We start from the raw sequence: 18,493 nt of genomic DNA, 5'->3' as shown, positions 1-18,493 counted from the left end.
TTTACATTAAAGGCATTAAACATTGCTTTATGTTAAATCCATCATTCGTGAATTTAATTGCTTTGTAAACTCTTTGTTTTTTTTTTTAATGAAATGGGTTGTTTGTTATTTTGTTGATTAGAAGTTTTATTACGGAATATAGTTTGCATTCCAATATTTTTAGATCTTCTTTCAATCTTATCAATATCTGTATACATATAGTAACTACTAAAATTTCAGACTTTCGTATGATGCCTCCAATGTAGAACCTGTTGAGATTTGCTGAAAGATAGCGGATGATCATCAAATCTAATGATTAAATACTATCAACAATTTTTATCGCCAATTTGCTGTGCACACAGTATAGCATTCTTTTGGTTTCCAAGCATATTCCATGAGAATAATATATGAAAGGTCTATAGGAGACCAAGAATATAAACATCAAGAAAGTTTATGACCTTGCTGTGCGTCGCAAGACTCGGAAGAACCGGGAGTTTGTTTGCGGCGACTCGAACACATCATCGTCGCCGCTGGTCCACCGCGTAATGACCGTTTGCTCGTTCACGAATCGCTGGTAGGCCGCCGTATCGTCTGCCGCAATGACCGTGCTCCGTTCGATCCGATCCTCGTCATCATCGTGGCGCCGCCTGGCCAAACCGTGGCAGGGAATTTCGATGCGCGAGTAGTCACCCTGTACCTCATCCGATTGGTAGCGTGAGCGCAGAAACAGGCAAACCACCATGGTGAAGACGAAAGTCGCCAGCGCCACGGCGTCATTCCCGTCCAGCGATGGATCGGCGTGAACGTACCGATAGTTTTCCACGTACAGTCGACGTACCGAGTGGCGCAGTGGGTAGTCCAGCTGGGCACCGAAGATCGTGTTAATGGTGTAGAACATGCAGATCGCACCCAGTATGACTGAGCGCGTGATGAGGACGATCGGTAGCATGATGCTAAGGGCGAGCCCGATCAGTGTTGCTCCCAGTACGATATACAGGGAAATGTTTGGCATGTTATAGAAGTTTCCATCTAATAATCAAAAAGAAAGAGAATTTATTTAAAACATTGCACATGATTGAAGGACGGTAATGGGGAACTTACCAATCAGCCCGAACATTGTTTGTAAGATAAGGTAGCCAGTCAAGAACGAGCATATAACCCTCCCCGTAATTGGTGCAAGGAATGAAAACAACACCCCGAACAACAATCCAACAATTGCCATTGCTACCAGGCACGTGATGATTGTTTGAGGAGGGAGTGGTTTTCCGAGCCAATCTAAGTATTCAATCGACAACAGGACACTCATACATGCCATGCATATGGGACACTTGACAACCGACGGAATCCAACCGACGACAATCTCCACGACAGCGAAAATAGTCAAGATGACCGCAAAAACGCGAAGTGGAATATTAAGACCATAGCATTCCGCCTCATTGATGAATGGCTGGCAGGAGTAGGTGTGTGCCGGAACGTACAGCGAAAAGCCCCGATGCACCGGGTCAATAACGGCCGTTACAAACACCATCCCACGTCCGTTCAAGCGCCCATACTCGTGCCGGTTGATTTGTAACGGGGCGTGTAGCGAGTTCTGCCGTCCGGAAGAATTGGCATTTGCGTAGCTGATGAGCGAACGTATGGCGCCGAAGTACGACCGCTGCGAAAAGTCGTGCGCCGGCATTTGGATGTAGTACGATTCGTACTGCAACCGTGCCTTACCGCAACCATTCGGGCCGTTACGGAACTGGTGAGCAACCGATGCCGCCGGCGTGTCGACGATAATGACTTCCGAGGTGAGCGTTACATTCAGGATGGGAGACACTTCGACCGGAAACTCCAAGTTGCATCCTCCCGGCACCGGGGCGGATTGGTTGTACAGCATCAGTACGAGCGCAACCCACACCGGCTGCTTGGGATTAAGATTCAGTGCGTACAGATCGCCATCACCGTACAGCAACAGACCAATATTTTGGCCCGTAAGATGTCCACCATCCACGATAGTGCTGTTGTAGCTAAGTGTGACATTGAACTCGAATGCATGCAATTGCACCAGCGCATAGCCGACGTTTTCACCAGCGTTTCGGGAATAGTTCGACAATGCGATGCGTGTATTCGAATAAGGTGGTAGTATAATTTCCCGGTAGTCATTGATATCGTTCATCTTCTTATGCACCGGTACTGCCAACTCAATGACCTCACGGACTGTTATCATCGGCGACGGAAAGCAAAGTAAAAGATGATTAAAACCATAAAATAAAGGTCAAAGGTATTATCGATAGGGAGACTTACCCATTTCCAAAGTTGGAGCGCCTGTCGACGAGTGAATATCCTCAGTCCCATTCTGCGAAGCGAAACTAAAGACTCCACACGAAACAAACACGATAGTATATAGCAAAAAGAAAAGTCCCTTGGACAAGCAACTAGTCATTTTATTTACTTTTAATCAACTAAAACTGGACATTTGTTTTGATCAGTTGTGCCCAAGGCTACTTCTAAAGGTAGCGTCATATAGAACGATTTACAGCTAAACATATATGTCAAGATTACTGGAGCTACAGGTTGGATCACCACAGCTTTTCATGTTTCTTTACCTTGCTGGTGTCGAGTACAAAAATTAACCAATTTTGAGGTTAGAATCTCCGGTTTATGTAGCTACACTGATAGGACTTTTCATTGAAATTCAAATCAAATAGATTTTCTGATACAGGAATTATATGGTTTGAAGCAGTGAAAAACAGTGGCGATCCAAACTAGGCGTAGCTCTAGGAATCTTGGCTCGCGGTAAAATACATTTTATATACAGTTGGTCCCCGCAGTACGCGATACTCGATATACGCGAATTCGCAATACGCGATTTTTTACAACTGACAGCTCATAGCGTTGCTTGAGTTCTGACTGGTCAATTTTACTTTGTTTTGGTAGAATGAAGTTTTTAATATACACTTTTTAACAGAGACATAATTATGCAATGTAAAAAATGGAACACTTATTAGTGATTTCGATAAAAGATATGTTAAATAAGCGGTTCCCTCTCAGTGTCAACTCTTCAATATGAGGTATAAACGTAATGGCAGAGGAAATCCGCAATACGCGAAAATTCGATATAGGCAGCGCTCTGTGAACAGTCCAACAAACACGACAAACACGACACTGTTCGAAGGGTGCTCTGCGAATTGTCGTGAAGAACTGTCACTCATCCCAGCAGCAAGGTAGCAGAATAAACAAGGTATATACAGTTTCACCGTGGGATACAGCCCTGCACGACAAAATCAAACTGTTTTGTTCTGTGTCGTGTTTGTCTGACATGTTCGATGCAGGTTGACAGAGCACCTCCATACGATTGCTTGGGTTTGATCGTTTTTTTTTTGTCGTGTTTGTCGTGTTTGTCTTGTTCGATAGCTCACAGAGCGCTGCCATACGCTATTGCGTCCGGTCCCAAACATTCGCGTACTGCGGGGACCAACTGTATATACCTAGACTTTTTTGACAGCCAATGTTGAAGCTGTCATCTTGCACGGAAATCCCATCACTAGCAGCTTCCGGCACGGCGCTCGGTCTCTTTTCGCAGCTGAAGTTCAACGAGGCAACACGTAAGTGTGGTGCCGCTTGGGTGCAAAGATGGTGAACCACCGTATTCCTTCGGTCTTCTCGAAGACCTACGTTACGCCACGTCGTCCGTACGAGAAACCTCGTCTCGATGCGGAATTGAAATTCATTGGCCAGTATGGTCTGCGTAATAAGCGCGAGGTTTGGCGTGTCAAGTACACGCTGGCCAAGATTCGCAAAGCCGCCCGTGAGCTGCTAACGCTGGAGGAGAAGGACGAGAAGCGTCTATTCCAGGGTAAGAAATCGTGAAAAATTAATATTAATAACTAACTGAGGCTACTTTCACTAGTGAACTATTAACGTGATGAACTAAAATAATTATATATTCTGACACTTCTTGGCAGAAACAAAATACTTTGTTGATAATATAAAACCTGAAGCATTCTATTAACCCACCACGCCTGTCGGATGGATGGTCATCGTGAAAAGTATGCTAACGTAAGGCCGTTCAATTGATTTCAGGTAACGCCCTGCTCCGTCGTCTTGTCCGTATTGGTGTGCTGGATGAATCCCGCATGAAGCTCGATTACGTACTCGGTCTGCGTATTGAGGATTTCCTTGAGCGCCGTCTGCAGACGCAAGTGTTCAAGCTCGGACTGGCCAAGTCGTACCATCATGCCCGTGTATTGATCCGCCAGAGACACATCCGGTGAGTAGTTCAACTTGTACGACATTATTTGATTGATTTTCAGACTTGTGCTCCGCCAAGCTAACTTACGAAACCGAACCAACCATGGAACCATGTGCTCACCATCACCATTATTCTGTATCAGTTCTCTAGAGAGATTTTGCGCTGACCTCGTGTTGCCGCAAATGATCGTGAGTGCCACTTAGAAGCCGGAAGATCGCAAGAAATTTCGGTTTCTAACGCCTCACATTTAAAACACGATTGCATCGGTGTGCACCCTGTGGGCTTAGTGTCTTTTCACTCTACCACGAGTGCTGTAGATAACGCCAAACAGAGCGGCACAAATGTAAATTCGTGTAATACTTCCGCCCGGGATCTGATCCTCGTCGTGGCCCGGAAGAGAGCACAAAACGACCAAGTACGCAAGTACTTTGTGATAACGTGCGAGAGATGTCGGAGCGCATCCATAACACACGGCCAAGCACACGTCGCAGGTAGTCTCGAACTCGTACCGAAAGTGAAAGAGTAGCATGTTTCTAATGGAAAATCGGATGAGGTAACATTAAATCTAAGCATTTTTACAATTCCCTGGAAAGGAATCATTTACATAGAGCAGAAATAGCTAAAGAATTACGATTTGAACGAATCATGGATGGGCTCTAAGCTTTCATTCATTGATTCCTCCTCTAAACGTTCTTTTTTATTGCTGAGAGTTGGTCATACTTAAAGTAAGGAGCATTCACGTTAGTTAAACAATATTTCCCCTAGGCCACACTCAGACCAATATCTTTCCATTTGGTTCTAGAGTGCCAGAGAGCATGTGGTAACGCTCATAATTTATTCTGGGGTATATAAAATTATCGTCCTAGGAACCTTTTCTTACCCAACTCCATGGAAGAAGAGGGCCGCAAATGAACGACACATGTAGCCACGAAAATGATTGCATGATCAATCAATGGTTCCACTTTACGTATGACCGACTTCGGAAACGCGAGTAAATTGCTCATGTGATTCTTTCCAATTATTTCATATTTACATTTTAATATATCCACATTAGAGTTGATTCCATTACGGCGTAACAATCATTTCTAGGCATAAAGTCTGTCAATACGGGTTCACTAGACTTTCTACTCAGAAAATCCTGAAGGTACAAAACATACGTATGCAAGAACAGTTACATTAACCTTACTTTTACGTTAACATACTTCGATGGTCATGAAGAAGATTCCAGAAACATGTCGTTGTTATGTATAATGAAAGTATTGCTATTGGTCGAACAAAACGTGTGGATGCCAAAATCCAATTTCCGTCTTAATGCTTGCTAATTTCCCTATGGCCACACTCTATCCGATCTACTACCTTTCGGTTCTAGAGTGCCAGAGAGCACTGTGGTAACGCTCATTATTCTATTATAGGGTATATTACTATCGTCTTAGGAACCTTTTCTTACCTTATTTTTGGAAGAAGAGGGCCGAAGAAGTACGAAACAACCAATCAATTCGATAGAAAATATGATATGTAAAACTTGTGAACATCACATCATACTTCAATCATGCATATGATCGATCAATGTATGCTTATTTCCCTATGGCCACACTCTAACCGATCTACTTTCTTTCGGTTCTAGAGTGCCAGAGAGCACTGTGGTAACGCTCATTATTCTATTATAGGGTATATTACTATCGTCTTAGGAACCTTTTCTTACCTTATTTTTTGGAAGAAGAGGGCCGAAGAAGTACGAAACAATCAAAATCAATTCGATAGAAAATATGATCTGCAAAACCTGTAAACATCACATGAGACTTCAATTGTGTACATGATCGATCAATGTATGATTATTTCCCTATGGCCACACTCTAACCGATCTACTTCCTTTCGGTTCTAGAGTGCCAGAGAGCACTGTGGTAACGCTCATTATTCTATTATAGGGTATATTACTATCGTCTTAGGAACCTTTTCTTACCTTATTTTTTGGCAGAAGAGGGCCGAAGAAGTACGAAACAACCAATCAATTCGATAGAAAATACGATATGCAAAACATGTGAAACATCAAATAACATTTAAGTTGTGTACATGATCGATCAATGTAGGATTATTTCCCTATGGCCACACTCTAACCGATCTACTTCCTTTCGGTTCTAGAGTGCCAGAGAGCACTGTGGTAACGCTCATTATTCTATTATAGGGTATATTACTATCGTCTTAGGAACCTTTTCTTACCTTATTTTTTGGAAGAAGAGGGCCGAAGAAGTACGAAACAACCAATCAATTCGATAGACAATACGATATGTAAAACTTGTGAACATCACATCATACTTCAATCATGCATATGATCGATCAATGTATGCTTATTTCCCTATGGCCACACTCTAACCGATCTACTTTCTTTCGGTTCTAGAGTGCCAGAGAGCACTGTGGTAACGCTCATTATTCTATTATAGGGTATATTACTATCGTCTTAGGAACCTTTTCTTACCTTATTTTTTGGAAGAAGAGGGCCGAAGAAGTACGAAACAATCAAAATCAATTCGATAGAAAATATGATCTGCAAAACCTGTAAACATCACATGAGACTTCAATTGTGTACATGATCGATCAATGTATGATTATTTCCCTATGGCCACACTCTAACCGATCTACTTCCTTTCGGTTCTAGAGTGCCAGAGAGCACTGTGGTAACGCTCATTATTCTATTATAGGGTATATTACTATCGTCTTAGGAACCTTTTCTTACCTTATTTTTGGAAGAAGAGGGCCGAAGAAGTACGAAACAACCAATCAATTCGATAGAAAATATGATATGTAGAACTTGTGAACATCACATCGTACTTAAATCATGCATATGATCGATCAATGTATGATCTTTTCCCTATGGCCACACTCTATCCGATCTACTTCCTTTCGGTTCTAGAGTGCCAGAGAGCACTGTGGTAACGCTCATTATTCTATTATAGGGTATATTACTATCGTCTTAGGAACCTTTTCTTACCTTATTTTTTGGAAGAAGAGGGCCGAAGAAGTACGAAACAACCAATCAATTCGATAGACAATACGATATGTAAAACTTGTGAACATCACATCATACTTCAATCATGCATATGATCGATCAATGTATGCTTATTTCCCTATGGCCACACTCTAACCGATCTACTTTCTTTCGGTTCTAGAGTGCCAGAGAGCACTGTGGTAACGCTCATTATTCTATTATAGGGTATATTACTATCGTCTTAGGAACCTTTTCTTACCTTATTTTTTGGAAGAAGAGGGCCGAAGAAGTACGAAACAATCAAAATCAATTCGATAGAAAATATGATCTGCAAAACCTGTAAACATCACATGAGACTTCAATTGTGTACATGATCGATCAATGTATGATTATTTCCCTATGGCCACACTCTAACCGATCTACTTCCTTTCGGTTCTAGAGTGCCAGAGAGCACTGTGGTAACGCTCATTATTCTATTATAGGGTATATTACTATCGTCTTAGGAACCTTTTCTTACCTTATTTTTGGAAGAAGAGGGCCGAAGAAGTACGAAACAACCAATCAATTCGATAGAAAATATGATATGTAGAACTTGTGAACATCACATCGTACTTAAATCATGCATATGATCGATCAATGTATGATCTTTTCCCTATGGCCACACTCTATCCGATCTACTTCCTTTCGGTTCTAGAGTGCCAGAGAGCACTGTGGTAACGCTCATTATTCTATTATAGGGTATATTACTATCGTCTTAGGAACCTTTTCTTACCTTATTTTTTGGAAGAAGAGGGCCGAAGAAGTACGAAACAATCAAAATCAATTCGATAGAAAATACGATATGTAAAAGTTGTGTACATGATCGATCAATGTTTGATCTTTTCCCTATGGCCACACTCTAACCGATCTACTTCCTTTCGGTTCTAGAGTGCCAGAGAGCACTGTGGTAACGCTCATTATTCTATTATAGGGTATATTACTATCGTCTTAGGAACCTTTTCTTACCTTATTTTTTGGAGGAAGAGGGCCGAAGAAGTACGAAACAATCAAAATCAATTCGATAGAAAATATGATATGCAAAACCTGTAAACATCACATGAGACTTCAATTGTGTACATGATCGATCAATGTATGATTATTTCCGTATGGCCACACTCTAACCGATCTACTTCCTTTCGGTTCTAGAGTGCCAGAGAGCACTGTGGTAACGCTCATTATTCTATTATAGGGTATATTACTATCGTCTTAGGAACCTTTTCTTACCTTATTTTTTGGAAGAAGAGGGCCGAAGAAGTACGAAACAATCAAAATCAATTCGATAGAAAATATGATATGTAAAACTTGTGAACATCACATCGTACTTAAATCATGCATATGATCGATCAATGTATGATCTTTTCCCTATGGCCACACTCTAACCGATCTACTTTCTTTCGGTTCTAGAGTGCCAGAGAGCACTGTGGTAACGCTCATTATTCTATTATAGGGTATATTACTATCGTCTTAGGAACCTTTTCTTACCTTATTTTTTGGAAGAAGAGGGCCGAAGAAGTACGAAACAACCAAATCAATTCGATAGAAAATATATGTAAAACTTATGAACATCACATCATACTTAAATCATGCATATGATCGATCAATGTATGATCTTTTCCCTATGGCCACACTCTAACCGATCTACTTCCTTTCGGTTCTAGAGTGCCAGAGAGCACTGTGGTAACGCTCATTATTCTATTATAGGGTATATTACTATCGTCTTAGGAACCTTTTCTTACCTTATTTTTGGAAGAAGAGGGCCGAAGAAGTACGAAACAAAATTCTATCAAATTGAATCGCTTACAAAATATTATTGTTTAGTTTATGTATCTGTAAATCATCTGGCCACAAACGGGTTGTATGAAACACGTGAATTGTAGTTGACCGATTTAAATGATTATAATAATTGATTTACGTAGTCAGATCCTATGTGTCGAAAGCCTAGCTGAACCTTCGTGAATAGAAATGGTCGTTACTCCATCGAAGATTGATTTATAACTCTTACTAATCAATGTACTACAATCTATTCTTCATCCAAACAGTGTCCGCAAGCAGGTGGTGAACATTCCCTCGTTCATCGTCCGGTTGGATTCGCAGAAGCACATCGACTTCTCGCTGAAGTCTCCGTTCGGCGGTGGCCGTCCTGGACGCGTCAAGAGGAAGAACATGAAGAAGGGCCAGGGTGGCGGCGGCGGTGCCGAGGAAGAAGAGGAGGATTAAACTGCTGGAACGAATCTGTCCCCGCTCTGTGTGGTGGTTGGTTTTCACTCACATGCGGGGGTGGATTTGCTGCTGAATATGTAACAATAAAAACAACCTCCATAAATCTGAATGATGCAGTTTTTTTTCATTTGTTCTTAAGTATTTAATGTTATCCGTAATATGGCTGTGTTAATTTTCCCAAAATTATTGTAATGTCAGCTATAAAGTAAGAATGATCATGTTATCATGTTTTGAAATAATGAGCAATTTTCATTGCGTTTTCGTAGTAGGGAGTGTGGGAGTCTTAGCCCACCAGAAAGGAGATCAATTATTACACTACACTGATTTCTAATGAAAATACGCCCTAGCCTTTTTTATAATGTTGATAATAGAGTTCAGATCAGATTCACATTCATGAATTTGAATGAATTTCTCCGTTTTAGGGATTCATGAATATTTTGTTCAAAGATAACACGCGGTAACTGTAACAAATATATCAATACCACTTCGTCTTACAAACCTTGATCAAATCTCTTCAAGCAAGTTCGTTCTAGTAACCTTGAATAGCATATCATTGTTTTAACTAGTTTGTTCATTTTTGACAGTCTGTCGTGCAGCTAGTGACAGTTGCAGCGGCATTTTGCTTCGACACAGCCGCCGAAGGTGCGTCGCGAAAAGTGAAAAGAAAATCCAATTTCCACAGCTTCGGAAAGTTTTTCACAGCTAAAGTGCACCGTTGCAGCAGTTTTGTTTACTTGAAGATTCAGGTAAAGAATGTAGTGTTCGCTGGAGTGAGCGTTGTAGACCGTAAAAAGTGAATCGTTTCCGGGGGTGAAGCGCCGCAGGCATTCTGGTTCAATCTCCCGTGTAGTGGTGCTGTCTTCTTTTTCCGTTGTTGGCGTCGTAGTGTTCGACTGCGACAGTCGCGTTCAAGAAAGAAGCAAAGATGGCCGATGGTGGCGTTGAAATCGATCTTTACGCCGACGACCTGGATCAGGATTACTCGCAAAATAATGTAAGTAGCGTGAATCAAGTGCAAATGGCGTATCGTTACGAGAAGGACTGACCTGTCGGTGGGTTTTAAACGTGTGTCATCTCTATATGTGCATTTAGTGAAGGCGTTTGCCCTACGGTCGGGTCCAGTTACAGTGGGATGAAAATGTATACCGTGCATTGTGCGTTTATGCCTCCTGGATATCTTTCTCAATTGCATGGCTTTTATATTGTAGGATGATTTCGGTGGCGAAAGCGGCGATCTTTACGACGATGTTATCGTACCGTCCGGTGATCGCAACAATGCGGGCCGGGGTCCGTCCATTGACCGTGGTGAAGGAATCGATACGAACGGTTCGTACCATCACCATCCCGGTGCCTGGTCGCTGAGTCACATTCCCCGGCGCCACCAGCTGTACGTGGGCAATCTGCCCTGGTGGACAACGGATCAGGACATCGCGGACTCGGTGGCGGACGTCGGAGTGAACGATTTTCAGGAGGTGAAATTCTTCGAAAACCGTGCCAATGGCCAGTCGAAGGGTTTCTGTGCGATTTCTCTCGGTTCGGAGAACAGCATGCGGTTGGTAATGGAGCGTTTACCGAAGAAGGAACTGCACGGCCAAAACCCGGTCGTTACACTCCCGACAAAGCAAGCATTAAACCAGTTCGAAAGTCAACAAAAAACACGTCCCACGCCGCCTGCTCCGGGACAATCGAATGGACCGCGTCCGCCAGTGCCGGGAATGCCGATGGGACACCCATCGGGTGGTCCAGGAGGACCGGGTGGACCAGGTGGACCCGGTATGGGTGGTGGACCAGGCGGTCCGCCCGGAGGAGGTCCAGGTGGCCCGGGTGGACCCGGTGGTCCAGGCGGACCTGGTGGACCACAGCCACGTATGATGAACCCCAACATGCCTCCAGGAATGCGCCATCCACATCCACACATGTCCGGGCCGATGCACATGCAGGGACATCCCGGGCCCGGTGGGCCTCCGCGACCTCAGGTAACAGCATCGGGACCGTGGGGTTAGGTTCGCGAATAGATTGACCGCCATTTGACCATCCATTTGTAGGGACCACCAATGCATCAGGGGAATGGACCACCGCAGCAACCGCCAAGGTTTCAGAATCAAAATCAATGGAATGGTCCGCCTCGTATGAACGGCCCACGACCTGGCGGCCCTGGAGGTCCAGGCCCAATGCAGCACAGGCCGCAGATGGCAAGTTATCATCTCCCCCGTCTCCCACTCATTCTCACTCACTTTGAATTGGAAATCAACAACAACAACTAAGGAACTTAGTTTTTATTAACGTGCCACATTCTATCTTTCTCATTTATTCACAGTTCCAAGGTCCACCGAATGGGATGCCGCGTGGGCCTAGACCCGACTGGAACAGACCGCCGATGCATGGAGGCTACCCACCCGGTCACCCGGGAGGCCCTGGCCAAGGACCACCGCACATGCAGGGTGGTCCGCACGGACCCCGTGGCCCTCACCCGGGCTCGATGGGTGGGCCGCCGGGAGGACCGCAGGGACCAGCGCCGCACGTAAATCCTGCGTTCTTCAACCAGGGCGGAGGCGGTCCTCCGAACCACCCGAACGGTGGCGGACCGGTTGGGCCACCGCATGGACCACAGGGCCAGCAGGGTGGCCCACCGGCACACTTTAACCCACAAGCCGCCGGGGCACTGCGCGGTGGCCCGTGGCCGGTACAAGGTGGAAAGCCCCCGGGTGCTCCTGGTGGCTTCCCGGAGCATCCCATTACACCGCAGCTAAGTGAGGCGGAATTCGAAGAGATTATGACGAGGAACCGCACCGTTAGCAGTTCCGCTATTGCAAGGTAAGTGTTCGTGTAGATAAGCTTGTTGTTTAGTTTTAGAAAAATGTTGTTGAATGAACGAACTTGTTTGATGTGGGACATTCCCTGTTCGCCAAGAACGTTGTGCCAGAAGGTCGCTTCAACTGGTCTTATAGTTAACACTTTGACGTCCGCACAATTCACGGTGTCGCAACGCTTTGCGACCGGCGCGTTTGCACTAGTTCCTCCGTATTTGGACGCCCTGTTTGATCGTTTTTTTTTTCAATCTTTATTAGAATTTCCGTATGAACAGCAACGCGCCCTGCGAAATTTGTTTACTTTCCATTTGATGTTTGTTTACATTCAGTAGGCTGTGGTGCGTGTTAGGTGAAAGCGTTGACAGCATTCCAAAATGATGTGATCGGATGCAAGCTGAAACGGAGCCATTACATCTATAGATGTACCCGGCCGTCAGAGTGTTAAGAACAGCTTAGAAACATGGACATTGTTGTACAGATGTGTCGATCGAAGCAAGTTCCTCAAACAAAACGGCTCGAAGGTCCTGTCAAACATGTTTTATGAAAATCGCAGTAACGTGACCCTAATGGATGTTGTAGCTTATTTGAAGCCAGACGACGACGAGCTGTAAAAAAACCTGGTACTTTATGTTCCTTTTGAAGCGTGTTACAGTATGCTTCAAATTTTTTGGGATCCCAAAACTTCCATAGAACGCCATATCGTGGCTAAAAATCAGCGTGAAGGCTTTGCACAAAGTCGTTCTTCCTGTCAAGGCTTCCGGCGCATGGAGTGCCTTCCATAATCAAGCAGCATTATCAGAAAGGAAACATAAACATTCATAAAGAGTACGATCCAGTGGTTTTGACATCCTGGCCACGGTAAATCATGTCCAAAGATTAACAGAGGAGTTGAACCGGTCAAATATAATTAATATGCCCGGCACTGGTAACCCTCCTTATGTCTGTAAACTACAATCAAACGAAAAAATATGCACTACCCTTAAATCTCTGCTACTCAAACGGAGTAGCATTTGGTCATGAAGGCCACACAACAATAGAAAAACTTTCCAACATGAATGGTTTTGTCGGCAGAACATTTTTTAAAGTACCAACGTGATGTAACTTTATAATAAAATTTACGTCATTTAATTAGCTTGGTTCACTTTTTTCTTATCGCGAACGAATTTTTTTTATGCATACGTAAGCGAAAGCTGTCGTTTAACACTCATAATCTCTGTCTCTTTCCAGAGCCGTCTCGGATGCAGCCGCCGGAGAATACTCGAGCGCTACGGAAACCCTTGCCACCGCAATCTCGCTGATCAAGCAATCGAAGGTTGCGCAGGACGAACGGTGCAAAATACTGATCGTTTCGCTGCAAGACACGCTGAACGGCATCGAGACAAAGAGCTACTCCCGGCGGGAGCGGTCTCGCTCGCGCGAACGCTCCCACAGACGCCAGCGCCGAGAGCGCTCGACCTCGCGCTATCGGGAACGTTCCCGTGAGCGCGAGCGGGATCGTGATCGCGACCGTGATCGCGATCGTGAGCGTGATGGGTAAGTCATGGGTAAAGGAGTAGTTTATTCTAATTTTTCAGTGGTCGGCAAACCGGTTGTCGAATGTTTGTTTTGCTCTATCAATGATTCAACTTGGTTTTTTGTTGTCCCCAACTTTTAGCTCGCGCCGGTCGCGCCCAAGAAAATCACCGGAAACCAACACCGACAACGCAACCGACAGCTCCAAACGCTACTACAATGACGACCGGTATCGATCTTCGGACCGCGAACGGGAACGCGATCGCGATCGGGAACGTCGCGAGGAGCATCGCTCCCGGCACTGAGCTGCTTTCATCCTTCCCCTCCCCCCCTTTTTTTTGAACAAAACTTCTTCACCCATCCCTACCCGATGTGTTAGAAAATGGGGTGATTGACAAAACCGACCGACCACCTCCCACACTATTGAGGCCAATCGGAGGCACATTTGAGACCTTTTTTATCCATCGGTGTCCGATTCTCACGATTGTTAACCCCCGTGTTTCTGGTGGGTTCTTTTTTTTTTGTTTTGACTGTGTGGGCAAATAGGAAGGAGCATTTGTTTCTTCACGGCATCGTATAAGTGTTTTGCTGTAGAGATTATTATTTCTAGAAGCCGCCTACCAGTTCGTCGGGTAGTTTTCCGTTTGCTGCACCCCATCGCCCTTTTGCTAGAAATAATTCCATATTATCTGTTTGTGAAAAACTCACCCACAAACACACACACACACTTATATAAAACACGTAGTAGAAAGAGAGAAGGATAAAAGTATCGTTCTCGCCAAAACAAAAAAAGAGACAAAAAGCAGATTGCAAATCTACTCCAGGATATGAGGCATTTCTTCCGGAGAGAAAGGACACAAAAAAAACAAATTATGAATATCAATCCATAATACAAGTAGAACATTATCGTAAGAAATTAATGTGGAAAGCTAAACAGCAGAACAAATAACAATTCTGGTCGATGATGAGAGTAAACGAAAAAAAGGTTGATGAGTGTTGAGAGATAAAAAAACTATATACTGTTGCCTAGTGCAAACGCAAATCGGGGAGAAACAGAAACTTAACACATCCTTGGTACCCGTCGGTGTAAACAAGAAAATCCTAATCCTGTTGCACCCCCCATACTCCAACTTTTCGCCGACGACGTGTTTCTACATATGCCTATCCTCGTATCGTATCAATCGATTCCTCATACGACGATCGGTTCTTCATGTCAAGTGCTAGCTCGAGAGTCGTTGTCGGTGTCGGCTGTGTTTGCTGCAGCAGAGTTCCTGTGCTGATCCAGTCATAGCAGAGATTTTAGCCGAGATAGCAGAGTCTTCTAGAAGCATCAACATCAGCACCATTAGCAGCAGCAGCAGCAGCATCTCCAGAGTCGCATCACTGCACACAACACTCATCATTTCGACAGCTGAGACTCCCAGTTCCTGCGACAAATGAATCAATATTAACAGCAGCACCAATCAACAATGACAACGGTGTGTGTGTGTGTGAATGTTCCATTTACTACAAATTGTGCTGCTGTCCAGGATTCCCGTGTTACATCGTTACGCGAGCTGCGGAAGAAGAATGTAACAAAAATCCTTTTCCCCTCCCCCCCACACCCTTTTTAAAGTCAATAATTATAAACGTAATCAGAGAGAAAAAAAACAAAAAGAAACAAAAAAAACTGTTCAAAACTTGTGTATCGTGTTGTGTATTCTATCTATAATTTACTAGTATTTGCATAGAGAACGAACGGTTGTTTGATTGTAATTATTGTACCTTGACCTAGGCTAAGTTGCCCGATGAACCAAACTTTGTTACTATGCGCCGATTATTTATATTGTTTAGTTGATTTTTTTTTCAATCTTATTTATATACTTTCTATTTTTGTATTTCATGATCGACTCGCACACATAGGAAATGATAAGATCCTGCTCTGTACGGTGATAAGTTTAATTTTTCTGTACGAACGATGTTTCTTTAAGGCTGGCCACCGAATCTCGATGCTCAATGGAGGTTTTAAACAGACAAAAAACAGTTTTGCTATGTAAAAACAAAATAGTTTGATCAGTATTGTAGCACTCACATACTTATTACCTTTTTACTTCGTCCCATTTGGTGGATAGCGAGTCCAAAACATTGTATCAATGTAAGCGAAAAACTTAGAAGATGGGAGTTACTTGTTGCTAGCGAACGAAGCAACACACGGAAGTCCTTTGTTGATGAACAACACCGCAAAAGGACTGTTGCAAAGCGGTAAAATAGTTAGCACTATGAGCTAATTATGTAGCGATTGTTGTAGAAGCTGTTAGTTAAATTGTTGCATTCGAGGAAAGGTCAAGAGCATCTCCATCGTAAGTAGATCGACAAAACGACCGAATTCGACGAACTTGTTTGTACGCGGTACCTAGAGGTTCGTTATGTGAACCTGCTTGGATACGCCGCACGTCGATTCGAAGCAGGAAAAACACTACAGAAAACGTGAAAGAATCATCCTTCAACGGTGTATATTGCCCAAAGTGTAATGGGTATAAGACTGAATCTATTTGTAAATTAAGACTGAACTAGAAGATGTTCCAGGCAGTTGTCCCCTCACTACGTGTACGCGCACAATGTCCGCAATGTTTTATGAAATTATATTCATCTGTAGGTTTGTTCTTGAACATAGTACCGATAAGAAGTACAGTAGACTCCCGATTTATTCGCGGTAAAAATAAGCCATATCCGTCGAAAGGCTACAAAATGAGGAAAAAAATCCACAAAATATCTTTCTCTTAAATAATCTCTTGAAAAACAGGTTATTAAAAAACAAGACAAGGGTACATTATTTTTATATTTTTAAACAAATCAGTCGCCAGCTTTTGGTATTTGGATTACCTATCTAAACTTACCGGTACATTTTATTGGAGCTCTTATTCTGTGCACAAGTCTCTATATAATCAAGCGTTGGACACTAAAAAATAAATTAACAATCCAACCTACTACGAACGCGGACAATCGGGATTCTACTGTGCGACCGTTCTGGCTTTTAAATGTAGTAAAAATTGATCTGCGACAAAAAGTATTTTACTTACAAACATATTAATTGCTTTACTTCTCCAAACTTCAAAGCAAGTTTCTATAGGGGCTAGAAATATAGAAAAAAACCTTAACCAAAAATTTAATTTGGTAATGTACATGCATGTGCACGACCAACAAAAGTCGTTGGCCTTCGACACATAATTTTGAAAGTGTTACAAGAACGAAAACAAAGTAGGCATATGTAAATCGTAACTCGTCGATCGACTATACTTATGTACATTGTACCTACTCGATTGTATACAGCTTTGTTTACCTAGGCAAAGTCTTTGTATTTGGGACCGATCACTATACCGGGAGCTTCTCTGCTTTCCCTTGGCTTCCCATAGTGTGGATTTAATTTTCGGTACCTTAATGTTACGAATGTTGCGAAATATGTTAACTTTATAACGGGGGAAAACGCAATTGTTAAAAAGGTTACATTATATTTCGTAAAACCAACCAAGCCATCAGGGGTGTCAAACGCAAGCTATGTTATTCATTTTAGTACAAATCTTTCTACGAGCATAGAATTTATTTCGCGGACTGAATATTTCCGGCACACCTCAATGAAGAATGAGTTAAAGGAAAGTGTGTAACAAAATGCTAGAATTTATTGATCTATAAATCTCGGTAACGTATTATCGGGTCAACAGCACCAATTATTTTCTGTTTAAAATCAGCCGCAGTATATTCATTCAAGATTAGTATCAACTGTTCCTTCCTTTGGTGATCGTGCATGAGTTGTAAGAAAATAAGGCTCACTTTTGACACCCCCGATGCGTTACGGTTGTAAATGCCAACAAAACGCTGATAATAATTTGACAAAGTAAAAACTCTGGTCGTTCGAAAGGAAGCAATTATCGTAATGGAGGTATCGAATCGAATACTGTAACGTCGCATGGGCGAGAGGCTTCTCATAGGCAAGTGAGAAAAACAAAAGCTATAAACGATCGAAAGGAATTCGACACAAGGTAAGGCATCTTTGTACGTACTGTAGATATCTCAAAAGCGTGTAGCGAACAACGACACGCGGTAGAGTCGGTTATTATTGAAAATAATTTAAGATGAACCCTTCGCAATATTGTTACCGATACTAACCAGACCTTCAAAGTAACCGTCCTATCTGACGATTTTGCCAGTGATAATTTTTAAATTTTATATCCTTTAGTCAGTAAAAATAATACGATCCTAAAGTTCTAAGTGATAGAAATATGATTTGTCCACATCCCTTTTTTGCAAAATCATTATCTGTGATAAAAATATTTAACTCAAATGAAAATAAGTCTACTCAATTTCTTGCGAAAAGGCTTTTTTTAACACGGGAACACAGTATTAAAACGAGAATATATTATTTTACGTTTTTTTTTTGTATATTTCTACATTATGCTCATCTCTTTTAAACATTTCTGCAATGAAAACGAAAACGATGTTGAAAGTAGACATTTCTGGCACAACACGTCAAAATGGGTAGAAATTGTAAATTTTATATTTATTTTGATGAAATAAGCAGTTTGCAAATAAGTCGGGCATGTCCACCTGCGCGCCACGCGTTACCCCTTAAACAAGCGGGAAAAAAAATCAATCCTACGTTAAACCAACTGGAATTATGATTTATTTATTTTTGTAACCATATGTAAACGCCAAAAGAAGAAAAAACCAATACGGCCC

The 18,493-nt window shown here is 42.7% G+C and overlaps 3 protein-coding genes across 4 annotated transcripts; 2 read left to right on the top strand and 1 right to left on the bottom strand.

The window, feature by feature from the left end:
* Window positions 1-124: 124 nt before the first annotated feature.
* On the bottom strand, window positions 125-2,451 carry LOC131267378 (transmembrane 7 superfamily member 3-like). The gene is made up of 3 exons (XM_058270244.1): window positions 2,269-2,451; window positions 1,081-2,181; window positions 125-1,008 (listed from the first exon to the last, which is right to left on the bottom strand). Exons 1-3 carry the CDS (start codon window positions 2,405-2,407, stop codon window positions 431-433), a joined length of 1,818 nt encoding a protein of 605 aa, XP_058126227.1. The 5' UTR covers window positions 2,408-2,451; the 3' UTR covers window positions 125-430.
* A 1,073-nt stretch (window positions 2,452-3,524) lies between these two features.
* LOC131267392 (small ribosomal subunit protein uS4) lies at window positions 3,525-9,557 on the top strand. Its single transcript, XM_058270258.1, has 3 exons — window positions 3,525-3,820; window positions 4,048-4,234; window positions 9,278-9,557. Exons 1-3 carry the CDS (start codon window positions 3,598-3,600, stop codon window positions 9,453-9,455), a joined length of 588 nt encoding a protein of 195 aa, XP_058126241.1. The 5' UTR covers window positions 3,525-3,597; the 3' UTR covers window positions 9,456-9,557.
* A 523-nt stretch (window positions 9,558-10,080) lies between these two features.
* On the top strand, window positions 10,081-15,717 carry LOC131267376 (cleavage and polyadenylation specificity factor subunit 6-like). Of its 2 annotated transcripts, XM_058270241.1 has the most exons (6): window positions 10,081-10,452; window positions 10,667-11,434; window positions 11,504-11,650; window positions 11,776-12,272; window positions 13,496-13,801; window positions 13,923-15,717. In XM_058270241.1, exons 1-6 carry the CDS (start codon window positions 10,384-10,386, stop codon window positions 14,083-14,085), a joined length of 1,950 nt encoding a protein of 649 aa, XP_058126224.1. In that variant the 5' UTR covers window positions 10,081-10,383; the 3' UTR covers window positions 14,086-15,717. The 2 variants fall into 2 exon arrangements, with proteins under 2 accessions (XP_058126224.1, XP_058126225.1); XM_058270242.1 differs by lacking the exon at window positions 11,504-11,650.
* Window positions 15,718-18,493: the final 2,776 nt, after the last annotated feature.

The sequence above is a fragment of the Anopheles coustani genome, chromosome 2 (genome assembly GCF_943734705.1).
Source record: "Anopheles coustani chromosome 2, idAnoCousDA_361_x.2, whole genome shotgun sequence".
NCBI lineage: Eukaryota > Metazoa > Arthropoda > Insecta > Diptera > Culicidae > Anopheles > Anopheles coustani.
The sequence above is the reverse complement of the archived record's forward strand: the minus strand, read 5'-3'. Positions and strand labels throughout refer to the sequence as shown.

Bases quoted from the DNA above. Each gene is read 5' to 3' on its own strand.
- LOC131267378 (XM_058270244.1), bottom strand. From the start codon at position 2,407: ATGACTAGTTGCTTGTCCAAGGGACTTTTCTTTTTGCTATATACTATC. The intron at 2,182-2,268 runs GTAAGTCTCCCT...CGATGATAACAG, and splicing joins CGCTCCAACTTTGGAAATGG to TCCGTGAGGTCATTGAGTTG. The intron at 1,009-1,080 runs GTAAGTTCCCCA...TTTGATTATTAG, and splicing joins AACAATGTTCGGGCTGATTG to ATGGAAACTTCTATAACATG.
- LOC131267392 (XM_058270258.1), top strand. From the start codon at position 3,598: ATGGTGAACCACCGTATTCCTTCGGTCTTCTCGAAGACCTACGTTACG. The intron at 3,821-4,047 runs GTAAGAAATCGT...AATTGATTTCAG, and splicing joins CGAGAAGCGTCTATTCCAGG to GTAACGCCCTGCTCCGTCGT. The intron at 4,235-9,277 runs GTGAGTAGTTCA...TCATCCAAACAG, and splicing joins ATCCGCCAGAGACACATCCG to TGTCCGCAAGCAGGTGGTGA.
- LOC131267376 (XM_058270241.1), top strand. From the start codon at position 10,384: ATGGCCGATGGTGGCGTTGAAATCGATCTTTACGCCGACGACCTGGAT. The intron at 11,651-11,775 runs GCAAGTTATCAT...ATTTATTCACAG, and splicing joins TGCAGCACAGGCCGCAGATG to TTCCAAGGTCCACCGAATGG. The intron at 12,273-13,495 runs GTAAGTGTTCGT...GTCTCTTTCCAG, and splicing joins AGCAGTTCCGCTATTGCAAG to AGCCGTCTCGGATGCAGCCG.